Raw genomic sequence first — 11,224 nt, 5'->3', positions numbered from 1 at the left:
GTTCGGAGGGGTCTAGTCAAACAGTTCTGCCCAAGGTCATACCCACAAGTAGGGCCAAACAGGATGATCCAAGTCCACATAGCTGTAAGCCCCTGCTTAACACGGACTTGAGTGTTTGAGATTTCCTCATTGAAGGAGCTTTTTTGGTAAAGACCCCCCCCGCCCGCCCCCTGTAGAAGGCGTAGATTCTACGTAGTACGAACCAGGGAGCCAAAAACGACAGAGTCCTGAGTTTAATCAGAGGAGAAAGCTGACACAGCCAAGTCAGAGGAAAGCGCCAAGATACATTTCTTCAGTTTCTGGAAACAAAAATTGGGCAGACTCCGCTTCCAGCTACGATCTAGCGGCCGGGATTTCCAACGCTCCGGGCTCAGAGTTTCGCGCGGACCCCCCCTGAAGGGCCCCCAGCTCCGCCAAAGCCGCGCCCAAGGGGCCGTCGTTACCCCCTAGAAAGGCCCTCCGCCGGCTCCGCCTTTGCCCGCCCAGGCCCCGCCCCGGCCGCGCGCTGTCCTGCTCTGCTCGCGGACTCACTTGGGCGTGCGAGCGGCAGCGCTCGGCCTTGTGGCAGGCGGCGGAGGCCGGCGAGGGCGCCGGAGCCGCGGGCAGCGGCGGGGCGCAGGGAGGCGCGCACGGGGGCTCGGACGGCGCGGCGTTGGCCGCTGCGGGCGCCGCTGAGCGCTCTCACCCTCAGTCGCGCAACTTCGAAGCCAGGACGCGGGAGCCTGAGGAGCGCTCGAGCCCCGGAGCCTGAGGAGCGCAGAGAGGGGCACGCCGGAGCCTGGCCGGAGAGCGGGCGCCGGGTACCCATAGCGTTCCGAGCGCCGGGCAGCCCTCTGCGAAGCGTGGCTGCCTCTGCCCCCACGGAGGGCACGGGCTGGCGCGGCCGGGCGCCGGGGAGGACGGCGAGGAGGAGGCGGCGGCGGCGGAGACGGCGGCGGCGAGGCTGGGGTCAGGGAGAGAGCCCTGGGGGAGAGGCGCCCGAGCCGGGCCGCGGGAGCATGTGGGCCCGGAGCGGAGCGCGGGGCGCGCTACTGCTGACACTCCTGCTCTGCTGGGACCTGAGGCTGAGCCAAGCAGGTAGGGAGCGTTCGGGCATGGGGGAGGGGAGCGAGGGGAGCGAGGGGACCCTGGCGCCTCACTCTGCTCTGAAGTTGAGGTGGTCTATCGCTCCGTCAGTGCGCACAGGGAAAGCGGTAAGGGCGCCCAAGTTAAAAGGTAGATTTCTCTGCCCCAGCAAAGTGGGCGATGGCGCAGCTATCTCGCGGGGCGGGGCGGGGCGGGGGTGTTGCTCAGGCTCTCCAGCTCCCGCCTGGAAGGGAGAGATCGCTTCTTTTCCCTGGAACGGTGTCCAAGTCGGGGTGTGCGCCTCCCGGAGTACCGGCCTCCGGGGGACCCCTGGCTTCGCGCGCGCCTGGCAGCGGCGCCAAAAAACCAGTCGCTGCACAGGCCAGGTGTGCGCTCGCTTGCTGCTCGCCGGCAACTTCCTAGTCCAGGTCCCGGCTCGCCCAGACTCCTAGCGTGGCACAGACCCGAATCCGCAGATGAGAAGGAGGGAGCGAGAAACCTGGGGAACACGGGAAGCGCGGTCCGCTCCGCCAGCCAGATGAGGCCAGCTTGTAGGGTTTTGTTATCGAAGGGAATAGGGCTGTCTTGCACGTACAGCTTTCCTCGAGATCTTGGGATCCGCAGGCCTGGAAGAATTTTTTTCTGGGTGTTGGTGTTGTGGGGAGGAGTACGTAGTGATCCTGACGAGTTTCCTTTTAAATGAGTCACTGACAGTCTCCCCGTCTGGGAAGCCGACAAGGTGCGCTCTCCACGCTCCTACTCCAGACCCAGCAAGATGCCTTAAGGGAGTCGCTGGGCTCCTAAAATAAAGTCCCTATTCCCCCTCTCCCGCCGTGGCTGTGTACACGTCTCGCTGGTCTGTAGCTGGGCCGGGCGTAGCTGACTGGGCTGCGTCTTCCTGGGGAGCGGGTGGACACACGGGAGCCAACCCATCTCTCTCTCTCTCTCTCTCTCCCCCCTCCCTCTCTCCTTTCTCCTCTCTCTCTCTCTCTCTTTCTCTCTCTCTCTCTCTCTCTCTCCCCCCCTCCATCTCTCTCACTCTCTTCCCCCAGAAACCAAGCACCGGGCTTCCGAGGTTGGGTGGGCGTGGGCCGCATCCTGCATTGACTCCGAAAACTGGTGCACAAAGTGGACAGATGACGCAGCCCTCCCCCCTCTACCTTCCGCTTGGATGTTGACGTCCGCCGCCCTCCTCCCCGCTCCCCCACCCGAACGTCCCACGCCCGCCTCCCCCACTTATAGTCAGCTATTCCTCACTCTGGAATTAATGATTCCCATGGCCCAGGAGTGAGCGCTTGGTTTTAGCACATACCCCACTTTTTTTTTTTTTCTGGCCAGCCTTGTGTTGTAAAGTTACGACACAATCATTTGATCCACGTTAATCATGATTTGGGTAGACTCTGGTATTTAAAGCAGTGTTTTGAAGTTGGAAGGTAACGATGGGGGAGGAAGCAGGCTGCTGAGTGACCAACTTTGTTTTAAAGAGTGCAGTTGGGTGTGGGAGGTGCTGGGTTGGGGTGTTGGTTTCTGGTTTGGGGGTGTTTGAGGGGAGGTGATTGGAGGGTTGGGTGAAGTCTCTGTAAATGGCATATGGGCAGGATTGGGTCTTGGGAAGCTGTGTTTGGACTGGCAGGGCAAGGGTATCAGGAATAAATACTGGGGTTACTGAGGGTGGGGAACTGAGGAGGCAGGAGAAAGACAAGACTGGTTGGCCTAGAGTTCTCCAGAGCTGCAGAGTAGGCTCTGCTGGGGAGGCTGGGGGTGGCCTGCCTTGCCTGCTTAACAAAGCCTCTGGCCCCCACCTTCCCCAGAAGAAACGCCAGGCCCAAGGCTTTGATGGATTTGAGCACGATTGGTGCCCAGCCAGAAATGGGTGGCTAATACCGGGCTTTGATTTCTCACTAGCGAGCAGAACTGGCCTTGGAATTGTGCTCATTACTTAGCGCAGCAGGGGTTGCCTGTCCACCAGCCTGGAGAGGGGCCAACTGGTGGGGTCAGCCTGCTGCCTTCCCTTTGCCCTCAGAAACCTGCCTTCAGGAGAGAGAACATGCCCCTTCCTCCTACACAGCCCTTGTACTCTAATGCCACAGGCACAGAACATTTTTCAGAATGTTCTTTAGGTCTTCCCAGTGATTCCTCATGAGCTCCATTGCACAGATGGGGAAAATGAAGTCCAGGATGTTGCCTTTCCTCAAATCTTGCCTTCACGTGACCGCAGATTGCAGATTTGTATCGAGGGCTCCTGTCCAATAGCGGGCTGATTCAGGCCACTTTGGACTCCTCCTTTTGGTCCCAGCCATGGGAGGGGGAAGCTCCTTCTTGGGCGTGTCCAAGCTCTCCTCAAGGGGCAGGCGCCTCTCTCTCCTTTCCCCTACCCCCATTCCCAGTGAATATGGGAATGAGTTCCCTTTCCAGCACTGAGAATTTTTTTTTAAGCCATAAAGTTTGATGGTGGAGAAATCAAACCTGGAACCATAGACCCGAGACTCTTAGAAGATTTCAGCAAGTGACTGGCCAGGAGAGGCCACTTCAAAAGCCCAGGCTGACTCTGGGAATCTCCTCCCACCCACCCCTCAGCCTTATTCTGGAGCTTCCCCGCCCCGTACGAGGACCTCTCACTGTTGTAGCCTCTCCCGTTGCAGAGCACAGGCTCCGGACGCGCAGGCTCAGTGGCCATGGCTCACGGGCCCACGGGCCCAGCCGCTCCATGGCATGTGGGATCTTCCCGGACCGGGGCACGAACCCGTGTCCCCTGCATCGGCAGGCGGACTCTCAACCACTGCGCCACCAGGGAAGCCCTTTCCTGGAGCTTTTAATGAGCCTTTCCTTGGCCTCTGGCTGGGATGGTTGAGAAGGAACCAAGGTGTCATGATAGCACTTCTTTTTAAGGTGCAATTAAAATCAGAGTTTTCCTAATGTCTCTGGTGTGTGTGTGTGTGTGTGTGTGTGTGTGTGTGTGTGTGTGTGTATGTATGTGTGTATGTGTGGTGGTGGCCTGTCCTTGTCTTCCTCTACTCTGTACCAAATGCCCATTTCACTTAAACAAATGGAAAATCAAGAGCGTCTTACTGGGTTTTCTCATTAAAGTGAAAGTACCACTGCAGGGGAGGAGTTTTGTATGTAATTTCCCTCCCCACCCCACAGACTGGGAATTCCATAGGATCCCAGACAATTCCTGTCTCTTCCAATCCGCTTGTTTAACTGCTGAAGCTTTGGGACGGGCCCTGACTTGCCCAGGACTGCACTGGGACTCAAGGATAGAGCTGACATTTGAACTCAGGCCTCATAAACCTCATTCTAGTTGTGGCTCCTTTATTCCACCTGGGCTGCAGACTGGCTGCATGGGTCTGGGATTGAGATTCAGAAATCAAGGCCCAGCTAAGGCAGGCAGCTAATGATGAAGTAGGTTTGGTAGCTGAGTTAGACTGGGACTTGCTGGGGGATGGTGGAAAGAAATTGGGAGCAGGGACCTGGGAGAGGTGGAACAGGGCTGGACCAAAGGTTAAGGTGAGACCCTGAGACCAGGCAAGTGCCCAGGGGTAGCCTTCCAACACTGATCCTCTCAGAAAAAGCCCCCACCTGTCCCGGGTGAGATAAATCACAAGCCAGCCTCAGAGCTCTGTACCTATTTGTATAGTTGGGGGCAAAATAGGTTTTTACTTTTTTATTTTGAAGCTTTGGGGGCTCATCTCCTGCACTCACTTTGTTGTTGAGTTTCTCCTGGACTGAGGTACTATGACCTGTTCCTGGCTGTCAGACCAAGTCGTCGGGTCTGCCTACCACTTCCCCTTCCCTTTTACCAGCAATGGCTTCTAAGGAGGGTCTGGGCTGCCTGGGGCTTCGAGGATGAGGCTGGAGGGGAGGTGGATCTCTTACATTCCAAGCGCTTGGTTGGTGGTTCTCATTGGCCCATCCTGGAGCCTCCTCCCGGGCCTGCTGGCCAAACATATGGTCATTTGAACCTTATCGCTGGGGTTGGAGTAACAAGGAGGCACCTTGGAGCACCCTGAGGCCTGGAGGAAAGGGAGGAGAGACAGGGGTCCTAGGTTGGGGTTTAGGGGTTGGCTTCGTGGGGCTGGGGAGTAGAGAGAGACTGCTGCCTAGGCAGGCTGGCACCCAGGGGCAGAGAGGAGGAAGCTGGCCGCTGAGGCCAGAGCTGGTGACTCTGGCCTCTTCCTCCTCCTCTTCGTCCTCCCCGGTTTTCTAAACAGCTTCCACAAACGGAATCATTAAAGCTGTGAAGGCAAAATGAAACCAAACAAGTATGTTCTGTGCTTTTCTGTTTCTTTCCTTTTATTAAAGGAAAATTTAGAATACCGTAATTAGAATAATATGAGGAAGGGCAGTTTCAGAAGGGTGGAGGGAATGTGTGCCCTCCATCCTTTTGATTTGCTTCTGAAGTGGGGCCTGGGCCGCCACCTCCTGCCCGCCTTGGGCCCGCACCCGGCCTGGAGCCCGGGGAGTTTCTCCCCCACCCGACCTAGTGCATTTTGGCGAGCTGGGGCCAGGTGAGACCCCGTCCTCTGTGCCAGCCGCTGCCCCCCACGACCCCGCAGGGCAGGCAAGCCCTGGCGAGGCCCGACCACCGGTACCCCGTGGCGCCCCTTTCTCTCCTAAGCTGCGAGGCTAATGGCAGTGAAAACATTTGCTGAAGTGCTGGCATAAATCAGCCGCCTCCCCGCTCCCCCCACCCTACCCCTTTTGTTTCCTCTTCCTTCTCTCCCAAAGCCCTGGGTTGCTGGAAGCTTCCGAATTTACCCTTGCGGACACAGCGGCCCGGTTAGCATCTCCGCCTGGTGGGCTGATTCAGCGCGGGTACCTGGGGGTTGCGCACACCTTGGCACCGCCCGCTCCCCCTTCCCTTCCTATCCTGAGCCACCCTGATCCCCCTCGGCCCCCTGGCCAGTCCCCTCCACCCCGTCCCCTGCTGAGCTAAATCAGTCTTCAGGAGTCCACACCTCTCAAGGCATGGTTGGTTAGGGAGTGAGCTCGCAGCAGAGCCTCCCTCCTTCTCACCTCCCAGAGCAGGCTGCCCCCAGTGCCTCACAACTTCCCCGCCGCTGGGCGGCTCTTTTCTTGAGGAAGACAGGATGTGGGTGTGAGAGCGTGCATGGAGGAGTGAGTGGGGTGAGAATGTGTGTGGAGGAGGTGGGCGGGGGCGGGAGTGTGCAGTGGGAGGTGAGGGTAGGTGTGGTGCTGCATTGGGCGCTGGGCATGGAGGTGAAGTGTGCAGGAGGAATGAGTGTGTGTGCTGAGTTGTGCCTTTTGCATATGGGATGTGTGGTGTAGGTGGCTGTGTGTGTGTTTGGGTGGGGGAGGTATGCAGTGTACATATGGGTGCAGCTGTGGTGTGTTTGTGTGTAAACAGGAATGTGTTGTGTGGGGACGGTGAGTCACCGCCAGGCTTGGGAAGCTCCTCTCTTGTATTCTTAGGGCTGCCTGTTTGAGGTGGGACCCAGGTGAGCAGGATTTGGTCCATTTGGTCTGAATGCCGGGTTGTGGAGTTGGAAGGGAGGAAGCTGGCTTCCCCCACTGAGGGCAGGTGGGACAGACTGGCCACAGACAAGCCCTAAAGCCAGTCCAGGAGCTTCAGTGCCTGCCCCCAGGAGGACAGGGGTCCGAGTCCTGGGGTCTCCTGCAGTCAGCTCCCAGCTTCCCTAGAACAGTGACAGGGCCTGTGGTTTGAAGATCTGCTCTGATCTGGGTCCGGTTCATGCTTCACCCTCCAGGGGCAGTGGGGTGTCCACTGGAATTTGCCAGAGAAGAGGCAAGCAGAGCTTGGGTGAGTGGCATCCCTCATGGAGAGCAACGTGGGCAGACACGGCTGGGCCTGGGACTCTCGTGGATGCAATTAAGAGGACAGATGCACACACAGACACATACATGAGCCCTGGACTCCTCTGTTCCTCATTTCCATGGTCACAAAGGGCTCCCCTGCTTTCCCAGTTCCCCTGCCTTCCTTAACTCTAGGATAAGGTGTGCTGTTGTGGACCAGAGAGACCTATAGGAAAATCACAGCTCCACCGGTATACATATTGCTTTACAGATTATAAAACCCTCATACGTAAGACCTCAGTTTGTCCTTGTAAGAACCCCACTGGGGAGGTGGGTGCCACTTAGGAAGCCCACCTCAGACCTGGGTCAGAGCCAGAGCAGCCCTGGCCCCAGCCCTCAAGGTGGTCACTGTGTGGGAGGGATGCTGATTTCCACTGCAAAAAATGGTAAATGACATTCCGAGAGCCCCTGTATGTAGCAAATGAGAGCAACGACACTACAGCTGACATTTGAACAACTCGGAGTTAGGGGCGCTGACTCCCCAACAGTTAAAAATCCTCTGTCTGCTATCTCAGCCTCAAAAATAAAGGAATTGATAAGCGACTCACCCAAAGGCAGGAAGCGGAAATGGTTTGGATAGAATCAGGACTCAAACACTAGTTCTTTTGATTCCACATATTGTAATCTCTAATTGAACATAAACTCATCCCCACAATTAACTTAAAGATCTGTAAAATGAAAATACAGCTACTATGTTTATTGAAAAAAATCTGCCTATAAGTGGACCCACACAGTTCAAGCCCGTATTATTCAAGGGTCAACTGTCTATTCAGGGAAGAGAGCCTTGGGGCTTCCTGGAGGAGGTGATGTGAGCCAGACCTTGACTCTCATTTTTGGGTCTTTCTAAGAGCATTTCTGAAGAGGAGACAAGATGGGGGTGGGGTGAAGAAGGCCCGAGACTTCTCCCACTCTTGAGAAGTTGGCCCTGTCAGCATCTGCAAGGCCTCTATCCTGCGTGGACACCAATCCTTGGTGAGCCAACCTTCGGCCATATTTCCATCCTGGCCTTCCCAGGCCCAACTGAAGGGGTATGCCTTGGGGGACCCACCCCTCTCAGCTACCTCTTGCACTGGAGATGAAAAGATTTCTTATTCTTTGATTTGCTCTCTGTGGTTCTTGAAGATGGAGTGCGCCCAGAAAACGCTTTTTAAGAAATGGTAGGGATTATGCTGGGGATGGAAGCATGGGGAGGTATGCTTCTTTGCCTCCTGCCAGGCCCCCATCAGAGAACACAGAGTGGGTAAGAAGGGAAGCACAGAGTCCTCAGCCCAGCTACTTCCATGAGCCCGTTGGAGGGGGCAAGCTCACTTCTCATCACCTCCAGGAAGCCCCAGCCCCTCTGCCTACCCCTTCTCAAAGAGGCCCCTCCCCAGGGCCTCAGCTGTGGGTGCATGGTGTGGCCAACTGGGATTCTGAGGAGTTTAGCATAGCCCCCCAGCATTTGCCACTTACTAACTCTGTGGCCTTGGGCAGTTCACGTAACTGTGCCCTGCCTCAGTTTCCTCATCTGTAAAATGGGCATGATAACAATAATATTGTCCTCACAGGGTTATTTGAGGATCACATGACCTGATATATTATAAAGTACAGGGCCTGGCACACAGAGCTCAGGGAGCACTCAGGCAAAGCCTCCTCAGGAGAGAGCCGTGCAATGCCAGAGATGTCCTCCTCCAGGGGAGTGGGGGGAGGAGAAAGCAGGGAGGCTCAGGGCCTGGAGGCCCAGCAGCTCCTGGCCTGCGAGTTAGGGGACTCTGGTTTTTGCTCTTTCTCTGCTGTGTGACCTTAGGCAAGTGGCTTTCCCTCTCTGGGTCCCATCTGTAGATTTGGGATGGGGGAAAGGTGGAAGGATGATCCTTAGGGGCTCTGGGGTTTTTGTCTGGTTCCATGTGAATAGGCCCCAGCAACCAACAAGAGACAGAGGTAACCATGGCCCAGAACCACTGTGTTTACAGAGGCCCCTCCAGAAAGTCAATATATCGACTAGAATGCCCTTGTGAGCATTACGCAGCCCTGGGTCTCTCTCTCCAAAGCTATAAATCACCCTCTGGGACCTCGGTCCCTTTTTCTTGTTTCATGAGCATCTCCTGCCTCACAGACTCAGAGCCCCAGATGCCAAGCAGGGCCCGGGAGGCAGAGAAGGACCCCATCGCCAAAGGCATCCTGGGCATGTGAGCAGAGAGGCACTTGCTGCCTGACCCTGCCACTGCCACAAGGCTCAAGGGGGCCCTCTGGAGGGTGTGGCAGGAACACACTGTCCAGACCTGGCCATCCCATCCACTGTTTCATTTCTCAGGAGTGGAGGGTGGCTGAGAGCGGGGGTGGGGAATGAGGACTCCTGTCACCACATTGGGTGTTGGAACACACCGAGCCCTAAAACTTGGTGCACATGGACATTCGTTCAGTCTGAGCATTTGCTGGGCTCTGGGGTCAGAGGTGGGCAAAGTACCGGCCTGACCCTTGAATTGATTTGTGTCTCTTCTTGAGGCATAAGCCACGTGCCAGACCTGTGATGCTGGTGTGCAACAGGAGTGTGTGATGGGGCAACAGAGAGGAGCCCTTCTGAGGACGAGCCAAGATGTGTGTACTGGGAGGGGTCTGGCATGGTGCTTAGAGGGCGGGCTGTGCAGTCAGACTACTTGGGTTCAAATCCTGACTATTCCAGCATCTGGCTATGTGTCCTAGAGCAAGTTGTCTACCCTCTCTGAGCTTCAGTTTCTTCATTTGTAAAGGGGGAGTGGTAATAGCACCAATCTCATCAGATCCTTGTGGGGATGAATGAGATAATGTATGCAAATGCTTTGCACATTCTAAGTCGCTCAGTAAAACTCACTGTCCTCCTCCTCCTCCTCGTTGTTATTGGTGCCACATATTGGGTGATAACAACAGGAAATCCTTCAGCTGTTGAGAGAAGCTCCTGTGGGCCTGGGTGGTTGGTCAGGGAAGGCTTCCTGGAGGAGGGGAGGATGGTGCTTGACTGGCTTTGGAAGGATGAGCAGAGCTTGGGTGAACAGAAAGGGCCTTCTTGGTAGGGGGTGTGTATGTGAAGGTGTGGGGTGGGAATGTCTGACACATCCCCCAGGAGACGGATTCTGAATTCAGCCACCTGATCATCTGGTAAAACAAGACTTCTGGAGCCAGGGGTCCCTTCTTAGTCGGAAGAGCCAAGGCTTTGGAATTAAAAGGATTTGACTCTTACTGAGTGCCTGGGCCAGGTGGCTCAACCTCTGTGTACCCCAGCGTCCCCATCTGTGGGGTGGGGATGACCCCGCTGACTTCACTGGATGGTGATGTGATGTGAGATAAACATGCAGTCCTGGCACAGAGTAGGTTGCATTGATTCCCCTTGGCCTCCCTCCTACCTGCCTTTCCCTGCCCCCAGTCTGGCTGCCCCTTTGGCTGGGCCTGGGCCCTGCTTCTCTCCCTGTACATCTCTGGGCAGGAAAGCAGGGGGACAGAGAGTTCCTGGTGGCAGTTTCCTTGTTGACCAGAGAGCCAGGGAGAGGGGCAAGAAGAAGGAGCCTGCCTTTTCTGGTCCCTGATGCCCACCTGGGCCTGGTGGATATCAGGAGGCATCCCTAGGGTCTGGGAGGAACGTCTTCTGCTGAGATCACCCAGGAGGCTGTAACCCCCAGAGGCCCTGACTGGTATCTGGAGGCATTACTGGCGTCAGGAGACAGAGCCGAGGGCAAGCAGCTCTGTAATGCAATCAGAGGTGCCCGCCTGCCCAGCCTGGGCCTGGGCTCCCATGGAGGATGCAGAGCGTATAAGAAGTTGACCGGGATTCCAGGAATGTTGTTCCTGGCTCCCCTCCTCCATCCCACCTTTGGTCATTCTGTGAAAAAGCAGGACAGAGGCTCAGAGACAGAGGGGTGACCTGGGGTGGGGTGGGGTATGTCTTATGGGGCAGGTTCCCACCCTTCTGTTTCCTGTCACCCAAGCCAGGGCCCTGGGGACAAGGAGGCAGGGTCAGCGGGTGGAGACAGGATGGGGTTGAAACAACTGGATGACAGGAGAGCAACTGTGACACTAGGTGCCTAGGGAGCCTGGGTCTGCTTGGTCTGATTTTGCTCACTTGCATGTCCCTGGCCCCCAGCACAGCTCCTGGAACACAAAGAGTGCGTGATGAACACTTGTAGAACAGATGAATGAGGATCCCCGCGAGCCTTCCTCACCCAGGAGCTTGCTGTGACTCACTCCCTGCCGCGCTTTGGACTTGCTACTGTAGATGCGCAACCAAAGAATTAGAAGATTCTCGTTGCTTTGCTTACAGCCCCACCCCTTCCCCGCTCTGCCTGCCTCTCTCCCTTCATTCTCTCCTGCTTTC

General features: G+C 56.5%; 1 protein-coding gene across 1 annotated transcript in view; it reads left to right on the top strand.

Moving 5' to 3' along the window:
• The first annotated feature begins 941 nt into the window (after positions 1 to 941).
• Positions 942 to 11,224, top strand: part of UNC5B (unc-5 netrin receptor B) — an 86,722-nt gene continuing 76,439 nt past the window's right edge. The window contains exon 1 of the mRNA XM_060034840.1: positions 942 to 1,077. Within this exon, the coding sequence (XP_059890823.1) occupies positions 999 to 1,077 (79 nt within the window). The 5' untranslated portion in view covers positions 942 to 998. The remainder of the gene's footprint in view (positions 1,078 to 11,224) is intronic.

The sequence above is a fragment of the Delphinus delphis genome, chromosome 16, assembly GCF_949987515.2.
Source record: "Delphinus delphis chromosome 16, mDelDel1.2, whole genome shotgun sequence".
NCBI lineage: Eukaryota > Metazoa > Chordata > Mammalia > Artiodactyla > Delphinidae > Delphinus > Delphinus delphis.
This window is presented reverse-complemented; position numbering and strand designations above follow the sequence as displayed.